Source organism: Lepeophtheirus salmonis, chromosome 7, assembly GCF_016086655.4.
Source record: "Lepeophtheirus salmonis chromosome 7, UVic_Lsal_1.4, whole genome shotgun sequence".
In the NCBI taxonomy this organism is placed as follows: Eukaryota; Metazoa; Arthropoda; class Copepoda; order Siphonostomatoida; family Caligidae; genus Lepeophtheirus; species Lepeophtheirus salmonis.
Genome location: NC_052137.2, coordinates 8550076 through 8571948, shown reverse-complemented (window position 1 = coordinate 8571948; position 21873 = coordinate 8550076). Strand labels below are relative to the sequence as shown.

The 21873-nt window shown below is 35.7% G+C and overlaps 2 protein-coding genes across 7 annotated transcripts; one reads left to right on the top strand and one right to left on the bottom strand.

Annotated features, from left to right (window-relative positions):
- The first annotated feature begins 2629 nt into the window (after window positions 1-2629).
- On the top strand, window positions 2630-7245 carry Shc (SHC-adaptor protein). The gene is made up of 7 exons (XM_040716159.2): window positions 2630-3077; window positions 4718-5303; window positions 5367-5732; window positions 5807-6175; window positions 6237-6382; window positions 6445-6749; window positions 6804-7245. The coding sequence occupies exons 1-7, from the start codon at window positions 2984-2986 to the stop codon at window positions 7044-7046; spliced, it is 2109 nt and encodes a 702-aa protein (XP_040572093.1). The 5' UTR covers window positions 2630-2983; the 3' UTR covers window positions 7047-7245.
- A 314-nt stretch (window positions 7246-7559) lies between these two features.
- On the bottom strand, window positions 7560-20491 carry LOC121121260 (protein polybromo-1). Of its 6 annotated transcripts, none has more exons than XR_005865371.2 (15): window positions 20264-20491; window positions 17425-19356; window positions 17135-17238; window positions 16340-16828; window positions 15982-16278; window positions 15695-15919; window positions 13590-15342; window positions 13136-13529; window positions 12727-13078; window positions 12417-12662; window positions 12242-12345; window positions 12076-12104; window positions 11674-11774; window positions 9392-9509; window positions 7560-8204 (listed from the first exon to the last, which is right to left on the bottom strand). XR_005865371.2 is itself a non-coding variant. In XM_040716155.2 (15 exons), the coding sequence occupies exons 2-15, from the start codon at window positions 19160-19162 to the stop codon at window positions 7994-7996; spliced, it is 6180 nt and encodes a 2059-aa protein (XP_040572089.1). In that variant the 5' UTR covers window positions 19163-19356; window positions 20264-20491; the 3' UTR covers window positions 7560-7993. The 6 variants fall into 6 exon arrangements, 5 of the variants coding, with proteins under 5 accessions (XP_040572089.1, XP_071745956.1, XP_071745955.1 ...); XM_040716155.2 differs by having other exon boundaries at window positions 11674-11793; XM_071889855.1 differs by lacking the exon at window positions 11674-11774.
- Window positions 20492-21873: the final 1382 nt, after the last annotated feature.

The window sequence follows — 21873 nt, the reverse complement described above, 5'->3', positions numbered from 1 at the left end:
GATATTACCTTTTCAAGTAAACAGGGATAAATCCTTCATGTTTGGGGAGCTACAGCCCCTTCAACCCACCCTCTTTAGGCACCCCTAGTAATATGCCACAGAATACTTAAATTTTAGTCATTTCAAGGTTAATAGTAATACAAGGATAGACCATCTTGTAATCGGGCTGGCTAGATTTTTCAATCTGATGTATTGCACCGACTGCTGGGGAAGACAGATAGATTTGGGCAAATCACGCAATCAATCATGGTCTATGACAGGGGTTCCCAAACTTTTCAGCCTGCGACCCCCAAAATAACGGTGCCAGAGACTGGCGACCCCCAACAACACTGGAGGTGGATTATAATGTTGCGCACAGCCACGCGCACATGCACTATGCGTGCGTGCTTGTGCGTGTCTGTTCTCCCAGACAGCGCGCGCACACACAGGCCACGGGGCCCCGCTCACTCGACCAGAGAGACGCACACAGTGAGATCAGAGCTCGTTCACGTGAAGCAGCCGATCAGTGACTGACTGCTTCTTAACAGTTGAAACAGTGAAAACACAGAGTCTCTCTGGTCACAGCTGCTCAGAGATCAGCGCCGCAGCTTCTTGAACAGAGCAGAAGCTACTGGTGGTTTGTACCGAGTTTCTGTGTCCGCCTCCAGTCCGACCTGCTCTCACGTTTAGTTTTAATATTTCGTCAACTAAAATATATCTTTTTAAGCTATTAGGCTGCAGCTATATAATATTATTTATTTCAAAATAGAGTGCTTCTTATTTTATACATTTCATACATATACACACATATATGGGTAGCAATTTATTTCAAAATAGGCCTATACTTGCAGGTGTATTTTTTTCTCCTCTTCAGACGAGTTTGGTATTTTCCTTTGTTGTCACAGGTAAAAATAGCTAAAAAAATTTCAACAGTTGTCGTTCTATACTTTAATAATTGCAACAAACTATAGTTTTAATATATATAGTATAACTATATATAAAACTTTATAAGCTGTGTTATCAAATATGATTTGCGGCTCCAGACAAATTTGATTTGGGGGAAGAGGGGGCAAAACGGCTCTTTCGATAGTAAAGGTTGCTTACCCCTGGCCTATGCAAAACGGGCATTAATACAACACAAAATAACAACAGCCTTACAGAGATGAAATTATTTTATAGTAATTTGAGAAATAAAATACAACCAGAATACAGGGAAACTTTAAACAGCAGGGCTGAGTGAACATACAATTATAAACAAGTGCGCAGGTAAGTCTTGTCTGAGAAAAACACAGGATCTGTGCGCTTATAACGTGCAACAGACACCTTATTGCTGCATGTGCAAAAACTTTACTTATTAGGGATACTTATTTTAGCCTATTATTTACATTTCTTAAACACACCTAATGAGATGGGTGGGCAATATTCTTGGAGCAGAGCAAGTCCATTCCGGGCTTTATTTTAGAGACGGCCACTCGTAGATCCTCCTCCACGTTTAGCCGCGATCTGTATTTATTTTTTATGTAGGTCAGTGCTGAGAACGTTTTTTCGCACAAGTAAGTAGAGCCAAATGGAATCAGGAGATGCATAGCGGCCTTGGATAGCTGTGGGTATTCCCTCTCGACCGAAATCCAAAACTCCGCCAGCGTCTTGGTGTTAAATGCTGCCTGTAAGGTTCTGTCACTCGACCCCCACTTTGGGAACCCCTGGTCTATGACGGCATTAATAGTTAATTTTGAGATTTTGACCATATTTAACCATGAGTAATTTTTGTTAAAAATATTCTTAAGTTACTATACTGTAAATCTTTCATTTAAAATGTTTCATCTCATCTTTGGCTACAACTTATACTAAATCGCCATTTATACACAATTTATATATTTATAAAATGGGATACTTGAAATTGAAGTAAATCTAATTCGACAGATTGGAGAGGGAAGAGTTACGTAGGATGATTAATCATTTAACATTATAGATAGCCTAATTATATACTAGGGGGTAATACGGTGCCTTGCTTTGAGTTAATAGGCGTCGACGAACAGACAATCGTTGTTTTATTAATATAGAAGATAAATCCTAAAAAAATTCCCAATTTTTACTTTTGGGTAATTACTCAATACCTAGATGTGGTATGTCAACATAAAAACAACTCCCAATTTATTTAATTATTTCATATACTTATATTTCAGTCAAGTATAGGTTTTGTATTCAAATTTGCAGGAGGGAGTAGGATAATCTAGAATTTTAACTATAGTTTAGCACCCAAAAAAGTCTCTTTTTATATCAATTCCTATTCCATTAAGTGTGACAATCAATTTTGAGAAAAACCATTCCAGCCTGTTTTTGTGTTGACGAGCCACATATATAATTTAATAGTATATAAAAAATTAATTAAATTAAAACATTATAAATAGAATGACGCGCCTTGTAGCAGGGCGCATGATAAGAAAAGAAGAGACGAACATCCTTGTCGACATGTTTGCTTGCTCCTCGCACGCTTTACACGCCTTCTTTTCTTTTCTTCTTCTTCCTTCATTTATTTATTAAGAAAAGAAGAAGAGAGAAACAGAAAAATAATAATAATGAAGCTGGTCTTCCTTCACCACTCTCAGCTCCCTCCCTCCCTATTTATTTAAACAATTTTTCCTGTATCTAGTGTACTGTGGAGGAGCCGCGAGGAGTTAACTTTTTTATTATTATTCATTTTTCCTGCTTTTTTTCTGTTTTTTCCTTACTCCACAACTTACTACTTACTCACTGTAGTTCATACAAACTCTCTACTACTATTTGAGTACAAATTACTACCGATTATTCTATATACATATTTTGAAAATAATAAATAAAAAATGTGTGACCGTGTTCAGCAACTGCAATAGTTCTATTCCTAGAGAGTTAGTATCACTTTGTGAATGGTGTCGTTCGTTCGAGGTAACCCCTTCGCGGCTATTATTATGTATTTAGTGAAGCATAGGTCCTCAGTTTAAGTACCAAAAGCCCAGTTATAATAATGGGCTCAATAGCTTATATGACCCTGGAGGATCGCGGATTCTATAGTGATGAGTCCTTTCTCATTCAAAAGGCTGCGGAGCTACCCCTTAAAGGTAAGAGATGCATTTACGATCGTGTGTGTGTATGTGCGTTTCATTTATGAATGAATGAATGAATAAAGAAGGGCCAAGGCTGTTCTTCTTTTCGTCGACTTATCATTCTTTTGAGTAGTAGTATGTTGTAGTGATGTAAGGGATTTGGATCAACTGCGGCTCGTTGCTTTAACGGATCGACAGCATTTTATATTCATTATCAGACTCTGAGGGGCGCTTAACATCTTGGCCATTGTCATTTTATCCTGATTTTTTTTGGGGCGTAAATGAGATGCCTAGGGGTTTCTGTCCCTAAAAATATAGCCAATGTACAACCAGATACCACCCAATTTTTATAGGTGGTCTTCTGAGGGGTGCTAAACATCTTCGACAATTAAGTCATTTATTTTCTCTTAAAAATTTAGGCGGTAGTTTTGTATATTGTCTCTGGATGTAAAATTCCACTGACCGCCATTACTATTTTCATCTTAAATTATCTTGTAAGTCTGAAACAAAGGGAGCCACATACAATTCAAGGCTCGTTGCTTATATTAGGCTCAAGGTCCGGTTCTATCTTGCCCTCTAAATAGAGGCTTAGTTAAATCCGGGAAAATTAGGGTGTACATTTTTGATTTATTTTGCCTGTGGCGGTTAAAAACCACTGACATCCTTTCTTACCCTATTTACCTTTAAAGTAATACTTATGTAATACCAGGATTAGAGGCCCATCTACCCCAATTGTTATAGGCGGCCCTTTGAGGGACGGTTTAAAAAATGAAGTGCTTGTATATGATAGTTAATTTTGATATTGTAAATGGCGGCAAAAACCACTGACCGCCATTTGTATCTTAAATGTTTGTTGTAATTCTATAAGTCTGAAAGGGATAGACTGGATCAGTTTTCTCATATTTTTTCAGGAGTCTATTTGTAGCATAGTAAGTGGTCTCAGACTATATAAGGTTTGAGAACCAGTGCAGTAGATGAATGACGAGACTTCATTCTTTTTGGAACTACTCCATAGACATTCACGGTGGGGGCCATATTTAGAAAAAGGGTTCGCGGATTATTCGCTTTTCTTAGTTTAGCAGTTTGTTAACAATACCTTCGGATCCATGACATCACTAGTTTGTTGTAGTGTTATTCTCAGGTGAAGAAGGCATGCATAATAATATTTAGTATGTACAAGAAATACTTTTAAAAAAAAGAAGAAGTTTGAAAAATAAATAAGTAAATAAATAAAAGGATGAATGAATGAATTAGACTTTCGTCTTTTTTTTTATGCGCCATTACCTACAGAAGAAAAAGAGTAGGGGGAGAAGCTTCTTTTGCTATAAAAAAAGAACTTTTTTTAAAAGATATGCGTCAAGTTAAAGTAAAGTTAAGAAGCGTATTTTGTTATTGATTGCGATAAAATATTAGTGGACGAAAATGAATACCTACCTAGGGCCACAACGACTATTTAGTTTTGAACACCACACAAATTACAATCAACAACAAGAATAGAGTACTTACTGATAAGGTTTTCAATTCCCTCCATAATATCATTGCTTTAGAGAACGTTAAATATCTACTACTATCATTTATTATTCAATAACATTAATGTTTCTTTGACATTCTTTTTCTCAACATTTGACAGATCTCTTTTTTTTTTCTTTTTTTAGATCCCTCCAGATCCTTTAATGAGAATAACACAAAGGCCAAACATCCGCAAACCCCATTACCACACTCAAGAGGAAACAATCAGAGTCGGAGCAAAAACAACAACTGTACGCGTTCCTCCTTCTCCAATATCCTTCAACACGTCATTCACAAACTACACGACCATCGTCGAAAGTCAACCCCTCGTTTCTCCAAAGAGGTCACGAGTGCATCGGAGCAAGTCACTCACTCTTCTTCCTCGACATCTTCTTCCTCGTCAGAGATTTGTGTTCCTTGTGAACTATTAGGTGATACTCAAAGACGACGTTCTCTTACGAGACGGCTCTTTAAGGATTTTAAAAAAGCAACTTCTGCGGCTTCTTCTTCCACCAACGACGGGAGTACTTCACCCCCTGCACCTACAATTGGAGGGAGTGCCAAATCCTCTTCTCCACCTAGTCGAAATTCTCCATCCAATCTATCCTTCTCACTCTCCACCGAATCTCTCGAGGATAGACTTCGCTTTAGTCAATTGAATGAGCTAACTCGTCAAACAAGATCTCTGGAAAGGAATCACAGACATCTTGTGGATATAGATTCCTCATGCAGGTGTGTGTGTCTGACTTGTCAAAGTCTAAAACACTCTCATTTCTACATAACATTTATTTACAGATATTCTAGAGAAGTGGGAAGTACTCAAGTCAGCGTGGACTTGCCTCGACCCTCTTTGGGACGGTCGTCTTCTTCGATCGATTTCAATCTGAGATATCAGCCGGATCCCACCTCCGCCTGTAAAAAAATCATTCCTCCTCCACCTCCAATAACTACTACTACTACTACGCCTAAAACTACCTCCAAGAGGATGTCCTTGAGGAGCAGTAATTTAAACATTGTCAGTAAGCCCGCTAGGGGATGGCTCCATCCCGATATTTTATTTGTGCAGGACGGCATTAACTTTGCTGTTCAATATATTGGTTCCTTAAAAGTCAATACTTCTATGAAGGTATTGGACTTTGATACACGATCCGCCATTGCAAAGTAAGACCGATTTTCTGTTTAAATTAAATCCATTCATTTATTTCTTTTTTACCCACCCACCCCGAATCAAATAGAGAATGTATTAATCGTGTGTGTGAAGCTGCTGGGCGTCAAGTTTCTGACAATAAACGAACAACGGATCCCAATGTGACTCGAATGTTGGATGATTCTCCCAATATGGAACGATCTGGCTCATCCTTTCAGCTTACTGTTACTAGTCTATGGCTTAAGTTATCTGATTACGATACGGGTAAAGCTGTCTTAACCCATATCATGCCCAATATTTCCTTTGCTTCTGGTGGGGATGCAGATACGTCAAATTATGTTGCCTATGTCGCAAAAGATAAAACTCATGGGGGGACTCGGTCCTGTTATGTCATAGAGTGCACGGGTGGTCGTGCCCAAGAGGTTATCACAACTATTGGTCAAGCTTTTGAACTACGGTAAGGATTACTTTATTTTTACCCTCGCTATCTGACGACTTATTCATTAATATTTTGACAGTTTTAAAGAATATTTGAAGAGAGCTCCTCCGATCAAGCAACAACATTCTGTTAAATCCATGCAATCACAAGGAAATAGTTCCAAATCCGATGACGTAGAGTATTATAATGACTTACCAGGGAAGAAACCACCCTTGGAACCCAGAGGTAGAGTATTATTTATATGAATGTTATGTAAATCTCAACTCTCTTGTTATTTTCATTTATAGAGTCCATGGTGTCTGCGAGTAACAATCTCATCGATTTCAACACTGAAATAGGGCCTTCAGTCAAATCTGAGCCGGAATATATTAACGGAGACGTTGTCAACGCAAGTCGGGAAGAGAAATTGAAGGTTCGCGATCCATTCGATATGAGTCCCTTCCCTGCGAACTCATCATCCCTTCCCTCTCCTGTGACACCCCAGCTCCCTACGTCATGTGCTGCTCGAGGTGGTGGCAGTGGTGATATAGTTTCTGAAGTATGGTTTCATGGACCCATTAGTCGAAAGGAGTCTGAGATTCTTCTTCAAAAAGTATATAGAAATATTTAATTCTTTATATTTTAATATTGTTATATTTCCCTCTAGGATGGTGACTTCCTAGTACGCGAGTCTCTCGGATCTCCAGGACAATATGTTCTCACAGGGATGCAGAATAACTCTAAAAAACATCTTTTACTTGTGGACCCTCAGGGCATAGTTAGAACAAAAGACAGGAGTTTTGACTCTGTAAGTCATTTAGTGAATCATCACCTTGACAACGGACTACCCATCATATCTGCGGAATCCACGCTACGACTTTTATTTCCAGTCTATCGATATCAAACATAATGTGAGAAGTGTTAAAATGTGTAATATCATCTCATCTCTTACCAGTACAAGTACAACGAGCGAGTGTATTTAACTGCATCTTAGTATGGCTTATATTTCTTCTTTCCCCCCACTCCTCGTCTGTTAATGTGTGTGTGGACACTTCGCTGTGTGTTATTAATCATTGTGTGAGTGAGAATACTTTATACAATCAGAAAAATATATAATATATATATATATATATTGAGAAAAATTATATATGAACCCCCCCATTTAGATTGACAAAATAATTATATATTTATTTATATGTTTATGGATTCTTCCCTCCCCCCACTTTTCCTTCATAATGTTGTTTTATGAAGGATTTTATATACTATATAGATAATATCTTGTTAATAATTACTATTTTATCAAATGTGATTTAGCTGAAAGAAACGCGACCAGACAAGATAACCATATATTCTAATATTTTATCTCTGAATGTCATTTTTTTTTTACCTCAGTACTACGAGAGAAAAAATAAATTAAAACAAATTTTTATATATAAATGAAACTAACAATCAATATATTTTGATATGTGAAACAAAAGAGAAATAAAAAAAGAACATTTATTTTAATAAATGTAAATACATATTATATGTTGTAATATAATAATGGAATAGACAATGGTACTAGAAAAAAAGAATTAGACAAGAAGATGGAGAGAGGATCAAAGAATAAGTTATAATAGACAATAGAATTACATCCAAGTATCTAAGTACACAATAGATTAAAAGCGTCCGGCAACAACAACAACAAATTGGGAGAGAGTTAAGTGGGGTTTAGGGCACTCTCTCCCTCACACAAATCGAACTAATTTTGAATATAAAAAGGGAAAGATAGAATGGGAGGTGCTTCTGAGATAACGAAGTGAGGGAAGCTTTCTAATATTATGTTAGGATCATCACTCCAACATACAATGGAATGTTTTAGCATATTTTGTAAAGACCTAAATGGTCCGTCATCATGAATTCTCTAAGGGCCCATAGTGCATCTAAGGAAGTTCCATGATCCCCGTTATCAGAGAGCCAATGAGCAGGTAGCTTGGCTTCATCTGTTTTCGTGTTATCCTTGGAGGCGCAGAGTTGTTTATCCCAGTTGGAAATCGTGGAACTATCTGTTGTGAGTCCTTCAATGTACCTATTTATGAAATAATATTAAAATTAAAATAAAGGTGAGGTGTACTTCTTATATATTATGTACAAGTTTCAACCAAAAATTGAGATAAACATTTTAAATCAAGGATTTAGAGTACTGTGAGGATCATGCCACATAGATAATCGACATATTAGTAGTGTCTATTTTAATACAAATTACTAAAATGTATGTATTACAGTAAATAAATGCTCACAGTTTCATTGATCATTACTACATCATCTTCAAAAGATGAAAATGAAATGATGGGTTTAATGTATAGTTGGCCTTTTAAAACTAAGAATTTGCAAATTGTACACAACATTATATATATATATATATATGTAGAGAGAGAGAAACCTTTAGTGGGACGTCAACACAACATCAATCTTGAACAAGAACGAGGAAGCTCCTAATTTATAAATTTCGTTGGCACGTCATTTCTGTCAGTTATGGGCTTCATATTAAAAAATGAGAACCTCCAGATTAATAGGTAGTTTTTATATGATGTCTGCCATTTTTTTCTCCATTAATATGTAAGGAAAATAGTTAAATATTGGATCACGTTAATAAGGGAATAAAAAATAAAAGGACCTTACTGTCCATCAAAATTTGTATCCCACTATTGCCTGGTTTTATTATATGTCTGTCTGACCATAAAATGTAGTCAAAATATGTAATTACATCGTTATACAATCTTATTTCCATATTGTAGATAAAAATTTATCATTAGAATGAGATATTTTTATCCAAATATCCTAAATTTCTCGTCCCAAATGGATACAAAAAATAAAAAGTAGTACACATTTACATACAATTTTGATTATATTCAATGTTATCATTTGCATCAAGTAGTATTTAATACATATGTGGTCGTTTTTTTAAATCAACAAAGCGATTGAATGATGATTATTGAAATTGATTGGAAGTTTGTCCATTTTATATAGTAAAAAAAATAAAGTTAAAGCCCCCAAAATGGTGTAATTATGATGCAACTTATGAGTGAATTTATATCGTTAAATATTTCATACTATTTTTCTTTAATTGTAACAGGACGACTTTTAAGTACAATTTTCGGCACTTACGAAGGATTAATGTTAATGCATATTTTTTTTTTTTTAAAAGAACAATCGCTCAATAACTGTGTTTGTGTTGACGAGCTACAGGGAGTAGAACTCTAAATCTTAACTTACTTAATATATGCTTCTGAATGAAGAAGTTTCTGCGGTCGAGGTGGAACGCTGTGGAAAATGGGCTCCGTTGTTTTGACGACAGTATTTGTGACTGCACATGCCGCAATGACGGTGGAGGCTGTGAATAAAGAGATGATATATTACATGATTAAAAAGTCATTTTAATTTATGTTACACGTCCATGACTTGTCAAAAAAAAAATGAATACAATCAGAGCATGCGCATTTGTAAGTATGAGGAATTAACGTGAGGTGGTACGGGACTGTCTGTCTTGCTATCAGCGTACAATGGAGATACTTTATTTTTTTTAATAGAGAACATTCATCATAAGAGTTCGTACGGGGAGAGTTTTGAGAAAGCACTTCATCTAGTTGTCTGACGTTCAGTGAATGAGAAAGGTACAAGAGGGAAATGTACAGAAGCGTAACACAACCGCCAGTGCCGGTTTTAGAGTGATATGTGCCTCAGGCCATGCACTTGACTAGGGGCACCGCTCTGGATAATTTCTTTTTCAATATGACATTTCTAATAAAAGATTGAGCATTTCCAAAAAAAAAAAAAAAAAAAAGTAAGTAAAAAATTTTTTTTTTTTAGACAGAAAAACACTCAATCAATGAAATATGTATATAAATTAAAAAGGAAAGACTATTTTCTAAAAAAGTAATATTGATTGAATATGCATACATTATTTTATTAAAAAAAATGCCGCTCCAGAATATTTTTTATTTAAAGAAAGGAAAGAAAATAGTTCCACATATTTATCATTATACCTTAAATAATAAGGCTCATGATCGGTTAGTAGTAAGAACAATCCTTACAATTAGTGTTGTGTCAGTCCTTATTTATTCGGTCTAGTCCAGTCCAGGGCCTTATTGTCATATATTGTACAACCTAAAACTGATTTTTAAAAAAGTAAAAAAATGGAGTGACGTCATCAAGGACCGAACTTAATAAGTTTTAGGGCCGAATTGAATTGGACGGGACTGCGTTTTTCAGTCCTAAATAAGGACACCACTTAGAATCATTCTTATAACTCTTGTCCTTACTTAGCTTTAGCTTAGTAGTTAATTTAAATAAAATACCAAAATTAACTATTTTCCTTTCGTAGTAATAGTTTAAATTAAATTCTTCAGATAGAAACCAATCTGACTTACGTCGATCTTAACTCATATATCATGCAAGTAAAATAATTCAAACCGACTTAAAATAGAACCTTACGTATCCCTTAACAATTTTATTCAGAATCTATTATCCCTAAGTTATCAATATAGCAGCAAAATAATTGGTTAAAGATATAAAAAAATTCTTACGTATATTAAATGAGCTATCCCTGCTAAGATAATGAAAGGCTTAGGCTTTTATCGTCCTCAAGAACCATTTCAGAGTTTTTACTAAGGTTCAATTAATGAAAATAAACATTTTTATCAATGTGGCCTTCACACAGGTTTACAATTAGTAGTCTAAAAATTGCGCTACTTTTTTTATTGGGCAGACATATACATTTCATTCATTCCAACTATGAAATTATTATTAAATAATTGTTGATAATTGTACACAGCAACTTAACAAGAGCTAATTCTAATTCAACCAATCAAGGTTCAGACGAACAAAAGCAGAAAAATTGACAACAAAATAAACTCTATGTTTATTTCTATCTCCAAATTGGAGACAGCAGATAGTTGAAATTCAATTATTGCAAACTTATAATAATAAGGAAATAATTTCGCACAGAAAATAATATATTATTGAATCAGGATCTCGACTCAATCGATCACAATTGCTCAAATAATTTGATGATATAGAAGTTCATCTCCATGATACCTCTTACTTACATCCTATAATTATACTGTAATGGTTCATCGTAGATACAAGAAAAAGTTAAGTACTTAATTTATTCCTTCAGTCCACAGATCGACTCTTCCAAATAATGAGACCTTTCATTTACTCTCATGGTCCTCCAAAGTTATAATTGTCCGAATATCTCGAAAAAGTCGAGATTTCTCTCCTCCCACTCCAAAAATTTTTATTTGTTATGCGAAATTATTTTCTCATTCTTAAAAGGTTGCAATAATTGAATTTTGCTGTTGCCGTCTCCAATTTCGAGAATGAAAGATAAAGTATGACGTGCGGGCAAACATATAAAATGTACTCATGTATTTTTGTGATTGCAAAGTAACGCCGTGTTATCTTTGCCCCAGGACCTACTCACGCTAAAACCGGCCCTGACACCAAGCAAATGGGGTTTCCCACAACCATCAAGTTGGTTTATTATTACTACTTACGAGGAAGGGAATTTCCATTCATTTGTGGAACAGAGGACTTTAAAGCGACCTTCGTGGCTGTTGACGTAGGGCTTACATTGTTGAAGGACTCAGATGAAGGACTAAATAGGATTTGTTCACATGCAGGAAGAAAGTTTAAGAAGAAAAATGAAAATAAGAGGGAAAAAATATATAAAAAAAATAAAAACATAATTGTAAAAAAAAACTACAAATAATATTCAGACAAAGATTTGAAGGTGTGAAAACTACATAATTAATGATTTTAATTAATCAAAAAATATATCATGCGCTTATTTGTGACATAGTTTAGGATAGAGGAGAGTAGTAGATAGATAAAAAAAAACAATAAAAATTTGAAAGGATTGTTTCTTTTTCTTTAAAAAAACTGAAAACGTGACTTACTGTCAGCTCTGTCCAAGGAATGTACGGATCTAAATAAGTTCATAATCAAGGGGGAAAAAAAGAAAAGAAATACGAGTGAGAATCTCAGATTTTGCTTTTATGAATTATCAACAGAGCTGTTACTATGTATGTAGAACAAAAGTGAATGCTTAAACAAAGGCCTTACCTATCATCACTTCCATCCCTCAGTGTTTTTGCTGCACTTTCATCATTGATTTTTTTGGCTCTATACTCGTAAAACTGTTTCTCCGTGTCTGAAAGCCTTCTCCACTAAAAAAATAAACAATAATAATAGGTATTTTGTTTAAACAGAAATTACAAAAGAGTCGACTTAATAATACCTTGTCCCCAACCATTCGACTAATTTGACCGAAGGAACAGTCTTTATTTTGTTCAGTGATCTGTTTCCGAACCTCACTCGAAAAAAGAGTGTAGGCAGTAACGATTTTCTTTGGCGTTAATTTACTAGATCTTCGACCGTAGGGCGACCCATCGTTATCAGGAGAATCCAAGGATCTATAGTCAAGTGAATCCTCAGTGTCTACACTTGGTTCACAATTAACCTTCGGAAGTAAGGGAGATGCTTCCTAATGTATCACAAAAAAATGAGGAAATAGATTAGACTAATTATTATAAAATAGTTATTGGTACCTTTTGCAGCAAAATAGGTTTTTTGAAATAAAATAATTCATCGTTAGTGACTAAAGAGGAATATTCATAGCGTTTAAGGCCACCTCCATTTGGAAGAGAACTCCTAATAACCCTTTTGGTTTCATCGAATACGGACTCACAAACATAGACATCGGTTTCTACATAGGATGTTGGACGCCCAATGATATAATCGCTCGCATCCATAACACAGCATTTACCAACGACTGAGAGTAGGGGATTAATATCCGAAATTGTTGATAGAAAGACTTCTCTCTTATAGAACATTTGTGTCGGGTTATGAGGTACTTCACTTGGTGTCACGTACCAAGCCCCATAGAAATAGGCCATTCCCCTAGAGATGAATAATAAATATTTGTTACTATTATAATACTTATTGGTGATAACTTACTCGGCATTGGTCCACATGGAATCGATTTGTACTATGAGGTTTTTACCGTTTTCAGCTCTGACATAAACGCTGTCACCTCTTTTGAGCGTAATGGGTCCAGGTATCGTGTACTGTTCAAAGTAGGTCAACCCTCCATCAGAAATTGGGTTTTGAGGTAGAGCTGTACCAGGCGGAAAGTTCCATACAACATTCGGAGGGGGAGGGTTCAAAGGAATCTCTTCAGGAAGAGGGGGGTGTTCAGCTTCAGAGACTCTCTTCAATTGAAGAGGCTCCTGCCGCATTCCCAACATAAGATTGTCAGGGATCATCCAATAATTTTTGTAAATTTTCTTAAAGGATCGAAGTCGTGTATTATATCGAGATTCACAGACGTAAACGTCAGATTCATCAAAACCTAAAATAATTATATAATAAAGTAAATATTGAAATACAGTGGAGGCTGCAAGCTACCCACCTTGTGGCTTATAACGTAGAAAGTCCTTTATAGGCATGATCCAACATTTCCCTACAATTTCCGTAAAGGATATCGTTTTTCTCAAATCACTTTGAAAGACTTCATGCTCAATAAATTTTCTAGTAGGAACATGATAAGTCTCGGAGGGTCGATAAAAACGATTTCCAGTAAAGGTCTCCCCTTGAATTGATTCTATTAAGTAAATACCTTCTTCTATATAAACAAAGTCTCCTGCTCTATATTCTTGATTATTAAAAGAGACACGAGTCCCATCGTCCTCATCATCTGGAGATATATAATCAGGTGGTGAAGGCTCTTCAGTTGCAGACTTTTCTTTTTTCAATTTTTCCAGTGCTTTTAAAAAGTCAGCCTCAGTATATAAAAGTGCACGTGACTGAAGAATGTCACCGTTTTGGCAAACTTCATCTCTAGATTTAATAAAAAACTTGTGAAGCTCAACAGAGTCCTCAAAAATTTGTGAATCCGTTCTTGTGAGACTCCTTGCTCTGTCAAAAGCTGAAAATACATCTTTCTGGAGAACATCTAGTCTCTTATAAAAACCTTTATCTACTCTTCTTTTAATTAATTCTAAGCTCATCGGAGGCCTCGAAACCTTAGCTCCAGGTCCTTCTTCATCATAACTAGGAAGCTCACCTAAAGAATCTGAATACCTTCGTTCATCTTCATCAGCATGTTCATAGGTATTGTAAAAAATACTTCTAAGTATATCCCTCACTGCTAAGCCAATGTTAGGAATTTTGGATATTGATGCAGATGATTCATCTGTCATACCCCGAACTGTTTTAAGTGCAAGGGACTGCAAAGTTATGGCATCCTTGTATATTTGAGAGTCAGGTTCATTGTACTTACAGGCATTGTCAAACATAAGAATAAAGTCTCTTAGTGCTTCTTCAACAGACTCATAAGCATTTTGTTTCATTTTCCCAGATATCTTTTCAAAATCGATTGGCTTTTTAATAGTTTCATAATAGTCGGCAAACTCTCTTAGATTCGGCAGGCGAAGAAATATAAGAGAGAGCTGCCGTCCTTTATGATCTTTATAATCTCTAAGGGTTTCGAAAAGAATCTTTAACTTTTGACTAAGTGTTAAATTTTTCTTTCGAGGTCTTCCTCGACCAGGACCTGCATTGATGCCCATTTCTCGAGCTTTTGTGACTAGAACTTTTTCAAGTAAATTTGCATCCTTATAAATATCAGATCCTTCTTCATTATATCTTCTACAGTTAATAAACATGAGTTTCATATCCTGGATTACATCCTCTTCAGATTTATAAACACCTGTTTTAATTTTAGCATCAATCATACTCATATCAATTGGATTTGTAATGATTTCATAATAATCTGGATAATCCTTTTTACTTGGTTTTTCCATAAACATGCCAACAAGGGACAACTCATCCTCTGTTTTAAAGTTTAAAACGGCATTATAAAGAGACCTCATTCTTTTCCGCGTGTTTGCTCTTTGACTACGTGGTCGACCTTCCAAAGAATTACCACTTTCATCAAGACGGGATGATTCTCCTTCTTCATCCTCCTCAACTTCGTCCTCTTCGTCCTCTCTAGCTTCTAATTCTTCTAATTTGGCATGCATTATTTTTTGAAGTTTTTGTCCTTCCTTAAAGAGGCGTGAGTCTGGCCGATTATAGGTCTTGCAATTTTCAAACATGGTATTGAGATCATCAGCAAGGTCGACTAATTGAGCGTATTCACCAGCTTTCATTTTCTTACGAATCTACAAACATAAAGAAATTGTCATTCATCTATTTATAGTTAAAAGAAGATTTATTGTGTCTACTATAGTTCATAAAAACTTAATTAGCTATACACGCCTAGCAGTAGAATTCCTCATATATTAATTTGTTTATAATGAAATACTTTCAGCGAGTACTTTGTATATTCCATGTACTACTACGGCGATTTTTTTATTTTATAGGTACTAATGAGCTAATATTTTTTAATTTCAATGATTCACTAAACATTTGATGAGTTTTAGTGATAAAATCCCTTCGGGCACTCAATAAAAAAATTGACTGGTATCTTTTGTAATTTGAAAATCGAAACAACATTTAAAAAAAATATAGTACCATATTCAAAGAAATAGGCTCCATAATGGTTTGATAGTAGTCTGGCAGTTCCCTTTTGGATGGAAGGGTGAAGAAAGGTTCGGCAAGGTTAACCCCAGATGGTGTTGTAAAACCCCTAATATGAATATACAAATCCCATAGAGGATCGTCTTGATGAGTGACATCATCTTCCTCTTCTTCTCCGTCCTCCTCCTCTTCACTATCCTCATAATTCAGAGCAGCAATCTGAAAATAAAGTATGTATGCCATAATAAATAAATATATCCCTATTCAAAATTAAGACAGACCTCAGCCGAAAATCTCTTTTTGGAAGTTATTCTCCGTGTGCTACGAGATCCACGATTCTCTCGTGCTACCTTATTGGCCTCTAATTCATAGCGTTTACTTTTAGTCAGTTTAAGAACTTGTTTTGCATCTCGATAAATTTGAGAACCTGGTTCATTAAATGTCATAGCATTACGACACATTTTAATTAAATCATCTTCTAGTTCACTAAGCGTTGTATAGGATGTGGTTTGTATCTTGGTTGCAATCATTTTTAAATCGATGGGATCATTAATGACTTTAAAATATTCTGGATATCTCTGAAATCGTAAATTAAAAAATATATTTTATTAAAACTCATTATTACACTAAATAATGTACCTTTTGAGAAGGTAAAAGTCGAAAAGGTATATGAACAAGACGATTTGGATCAAATGGATCAATGGCGGTCATGACAACAGCTAATAAATCCTCCAACATTTCTATAAGGACTCCAGCCTCATTGTGCGGCTCTTCTCTTGTTCCCAATGAGTCGGATGGATTTTCCCCTGCCAGTATTTTTTCTAGAGCTTTATTAAAAAGTTCTTCCATGTCAGTTGCATCTTTATACTCTCTAGTTCCATTTTTATAATAGGCCAAAGAGTTTTTAATGACTAGTTCAAAATCCGAAACAAACTCATCGAGTGTTTCGTATTCATCTGTCTTCAGCTTTTGTTGAATTCGTAGGAGATCCATGGGTACAGTCACAACATCATAGTAGCCTGGATCTGTTCTTCTTTTGGGGACCCGTATGAAATTTTCACAAAGCTCTGAGCCATCTTCCTTTTTGAAGCGTCGTATAAATTCATAGAGGCATATTATCTGTTGTTGCTATATCATGTAAAGAAAAAAAATGAATACAATTTGAATAGGTCAAGAAGTAGATGTTCATGAAATTGTCGAAATCCTCGTCGTGAGCGTACATTTAAAAAAAAGTATATGGTGGTAACCTGAAAGATATTACTGCTCTTATTAATTATTTTTCCCTATACGGTAAAATCAAACATATTAGCAAAGCAAGGGGTATTATAGTTTTTATAGTAGTGATCTCTATCAACAGATAAGCTGACAACATGTATTTCTAAATTTACAAGAGGATTTAGACAATTTTCACATCTCTACTCATGAGTTATTTACCGGATCTATTTTCCGTCTTTTACGACCAGTTTCGTGTATTTTTTCATCATCATCTCCATTATTCAAGTTATCATATTGTCTTTTTGGGCCCATATCGCCGTTACCTATAAAAATAAAAGATTTATAAATGATTGAAAAATATGTAATAAAAGTGAGATGGACATGACGTCACTTATCTGAGTAATAAAGTATTATGTTCCAACTAATTTGTTGAAATAATTTCATTGTACATACATACAAAAGATACGTAAATAAATCAATGTGTAAAAATAAGTTAGATTAGAACCTACACCGAAAATTATCAAAAGAGTTAATTTCCGTTTCAAAATCGAAGATTTCAGGATGAGAGAGAGAATATCCCAAACGGGCAAAATATTTTTCAAGCTCTTGATAGCCCTCAAATTTCATTCCAGCTCCATTAAAGTAGAGTACTTTCATGGTTCTCCACTCATTTCCGCCGGGTGCATTTCTTGCACTTTGTTGAAGCTCTGGAGTAACGTCTATGACTTTTCGAATCCACCCCGATGGAATGGTTGTGAGTGGAAGAAGCTCAATTACTGGATCAGGAGCAACAACCTGTGAAAGCGTGGTCGTAGTGGTGGTATGGTAGTGGTTTTGTTGATGACTAGAACTAGGATCTAATGAGAGGTTTTGCTGCTGACTAGATGCAGGATCTAAAGAAAGGTTTTGCTGCTGCTGTTGCTGCCAAGAAGCAATTTCCTCATCCAGCTCAGAGTCCTCAAACATATCTCCACCAGTTTCATCCTCCTCCTCCTCTTCTTCATCGCCGTGAATCTTATGGGACAGAGGAGCAGAGTCCAGACTGGATGAAGGTGAAGGGGGAGGGGACTGATGGGATAATAAACTATTATCCGAGCCTTCGAATAATTCTGAGGGTAAAGCATTGAACTCCGAAGAGGGATCAATGATTAGAGAGGTAGAAGGAATAGAGGATGAAACGACTCCAGGAGTCATGGATGTAGTGGTAGTAGTAGCAGTGTTTGCCATGCATGTGGTGGAGATGGTATTGAAACCAGTTGGAATGATTGTGGTCACCACTGCATTGTTCGGACCCCCACTAATAGTGATGGATGAAACAATAGCTGGAATGGAAGTGTTACGTAGTAAATGATTCGTATTGGCTATAACATTAACTAATTGACTATTGTCTAAGCCATTATGCGAAGGAGTACTGCTGATGTTGGATCCATTCATTTTGGTATGATTGTTATTCATGATGGTGATGGGAACGGGTTGCTGAGGGAGTTGAATGGCCGAGGGCCCAGGAACTTTAATAACGTTCGTATTCGTGAGCTGAGCCTGGGACACCTCTTGTGTAACAATAGGGGAGAGGACTGTAGTAGGAGACACCACAGATGGGTTTTCTTGCACAACCGGTGTTAAATTATGAACTAGTTTGTCTATCACGGATTTGTTACTCGTAGAGTCATTGTTATTTTGATTCAGTGGTTTAATGAGGTTGTTGTGATGATTTGTACTACCAGGGGGTCGACCCTGAGTCCCTGTGGACTTTTTTCGTGATGGAGCTGATGCGGAAGGAGGTCCTTGAATGGGAACACCAGCCTCTTTGGATTTATGGCAATGCATGTTTATGTGTCGCTTTAGATTGAATTTCGTAGTAAAGCTTTTTCCACAAGAGTCACAAGAGTAGATGGCTCGTAGGCCAGAAGTGTCTCTTTTGCGAATACCACCACCTGTGACCCCTGCCAGAGCTTCAACCATGTCCTCATCCTCTTCATTACCTTTCATGACTGCACTTGCTGCACTGGGTGCAAGGGAGACAAGGACTCCTCCCGAGGGATTGGCAGGAGCTGGATGAAGAACGACATTATTTTGAGTCACAATCACATTGGATCCAGGCGTGCTTCCAGTTCCTTCCTCTTCTCCTGAAAATCCCAGGAGAAACTTGACAGCATTTTCGTCTTCCCCTCCTTCGAGGACATCGAATATGTCAGGTATTTCTACCTCTTGCATTTGCCCACTCTCGTTGAACAAGTGGGCAGACATCCTTAGTAATTAATTATGTGTATATAGTGGAAATAAGTATGTCCATATATGTATTTGAATATGAAATGTCGCTTTGGCCGTAGGTAGGAATTAACAGGAGTGTGTTGGAGAAACAGCACAGCAGAGTGTAGATAAGTATTTTTCTTCCTATGAACTATTCGTCGTCTTGTTAATTTTCTTTTTCTTTCTGTCTCCTCCAGGATTGATTATAAGAAAGGGGGGGGGGGATATCACATTTGATTACTCGAAAATCATAATTATGTATTACAAAAACAAAATATAATATAATGCGTAATGAATGTATTAATAATATTTTAAAACAAATATCCAATTTCAAACAACACTAATAATTGTATGTATGTAGTAAAACTATTTTTTGGGTACGATCAATAGTGTCCGTGGAACTAACTGATTGTTGCTTCTATTAATATTGAATATAAATAAAACCGAGGAACACAAATAAATCGAGTCAGAAAAAAGGGTATCACGAATGAAACTAAAGGATATCGAAAGGAAATTAAACTAGAACGTGAGGAGTCACAATCACAGCACTCCAACTTAACTCCGACACTCCCCGATATTTGCTGTACACAACAACTGAGGAATTCTATCATCATATTGAAGATATGACGACGACGACACTCGACGGTAAACGGACTCCCCTCACCCTAATGGATACGAATGATGGCTACGTCATTAGTATTATTATTACTTAATGAGATGCCCCCTTTCGTATATCTAACTACATGCTGTATGTAGTCGTCAGTCATCGCTGGAACAGGCGCGCCTGCCTCAATCATGATGATGATGAAGAAGAACACTGAACAACATAGTAGTCCTCGTCGACGTTGTCGTATACAGCTGCGTTGCTTATGTACATACATAATTTTTAATCTTTTTTATTCTTATACACAACTTTATTATCAATCGTTTGGCGTATTTTTATTTATTTTTTCTTTTTGTTCAAATTTTACCAAAATAAAAATATATATAAGTATATTTACACCAGTTCTTATCAAGCCCTCACAAACTTTTTGAGAGGTTGCTATTGATAAAAAAAATAATAAATGATTTTCGCGGAAATCAATGTGATATTATTACTCTGTGGTTTTTTCTATAAGATTAGTAGTAGTTGTAATGGAATGAAGTATAGGGAATTTGTCTGACTTGACCATTTTGAGTTAGTTGTTGTCAAACTATTTTGTTATTATTATTACACACACATTGCACTCATCACTAGTAGTATGTATTGGAGTAGGGGAAAAAAATATTCCTTCATTCTCCTCTAGTTCTCGTGAAAACCAACTACTACTAAGGAGATTTGAGGGCAGTTTTTCTTCTTTTTTTTCCTTTTTCTTTTTTGTAAAAAAAAAGAAGGGGGAAAAAAGGAAAGGGGATCCTTCATTCCTTCTTTTTATTGGCGGTAGAAGCAGCAATATTTAAAAGGAAAAAGGGAAAAAGAAAGCTCATGGTGGCAGTGGTGGTTGTGAGGAGGGGGGAGGGAGGACTGGTGGTAGTCGACCAACTAAAAAGGGAAAAATAGAAAGGAAGAAAGCTAGAGCCTTTCTTTACTAGAATAAAAGAACCAATATTGGTCCGGCGTGTGCAGTCGTTGTACAAGTTGCAATTATGTACGATACGTAACTTGTACAAGGAAATTATACAAGTTGCAACAACTTAAAATGTCATACAGCATTTTAAATGTAGACTAAAGGGCACTTTTGGCTCAAAACAAGGCACAAATGGCTTATTCCTTGGATTTTTGACCATTTTATAGTGACAATTACTCATTGCTACGTGTTGTCTGGCAAATTATCAATTTTCAAATATCTTCATTCCTATATAAATTGCAAAATCATAATAACCAAGGCCTTTTTAATGGATCAATATCAAATGATCAACTCAATGAGTAGGGTTTGTAATTAAAACGATGGATATGGATATTAAATAAGGTGTTTGTCAGACGTGTCAATTGTAACTTGTACGATTTGCTTTTAATTTTGCAACTTGTACAGAAAATATTTATGTAAAGTAAATCAGGAAAGGAAAGGAAAATCCTGGCCCCAAGATTGCCGGGGCTGGAGAAACACACAAAAAATCAATAAACATACAAACAGCAATATGATGGCCCTTCTATTTTTTTTTTTTTTTTTTTTTTTTTGCCTTTTATTGTTCGTTTTTCATAAAAAGTCAAAATTACAACAAATTTATTATTATAACAGAACATATTAATTTTCTATAGAAAGCTTTCAAAATGATCTTTCACACCCTTATGCAAATATATCAACTAATAAACAAAAGAAAGTAAGCCCCCCACACACACACACAATGGTCTCAGGTAGTACGCAAGGAAAATACTTCATAAACATAAAGTATCAGGTGGATTTTATCAATAAAAATGGAACAACAGATATATATATATATATATATGTTGTGTACAAGTCGCGATTTTGTGCAAGTTGCAACCCATAAATGCAATGAAACATTTGAAATAAAGGATTAATTGTGCTTGGAATGAGGAAACTGGAGTATTTTGAATATCCCATGATGATGTAATTTAGGACTATCTGATACAAACGACTAAAATATAAATTATGCCCAGAGTCATAAATATATGATAAATCCTCTAATTTTAATACATCGTAATGAAATGATAGGTTTGAATGTGGTAATGGAATACTGCAACTTGTACAGCTGGTACAAGCAACATT

What these genes read in the sequence shown, in the direction of transcription:
- Shc (XM_040716159.2), top strand. Translation starts at nt 2,984, where the DNA reads ATGGGCTCAATAGCTTATATGACCCTGGAGGATCGCGGATTCTATAGT. An exon ending in ACCACCCTTGGAACCCAGAG is followed by an intron (nt 6,383 to 6,444) that starts GTAGAGTATTAT and finishes TTTCATTTATAG; the next exon opens with AGTCCATGGTGTCTGCGAGT. An exon ending in CTGAGATTCTTCTTCAAAAA is followed by an intron (nt 6,750 to 6,803) that starts GTATATAGAAAT and finishes ATTTCCCTCTAG; the next exon opens with GATGGTGACTTCCTAGTACG.
- LOC121121260 (XM_040716155.2), bottom strand. Translation starts at nt 19,162, where the DNA reads ATGTCTGCCCACTTGTTCAACGAGAGTGGGCAAATGCAAGAGGTAGAA. An exon ending in AGCCTATTTCTTTGAATATG is followed by an intron (nt 15,343 to 15,694) that starts GTACTATATTTT and finishes TTATGTTTGTAG; the next exon opens with ATTCGTAAGAAAATGAAAGC. An exon ending in TTCCTTGGACAGAGCTGACA is followed by an intron (nt 11,794 to 12,075) that starts GTAAGTCACGTT and finishes TTCTTCCTGCAT; the next exon opens with GTGAACAAATCCTATTTAGT.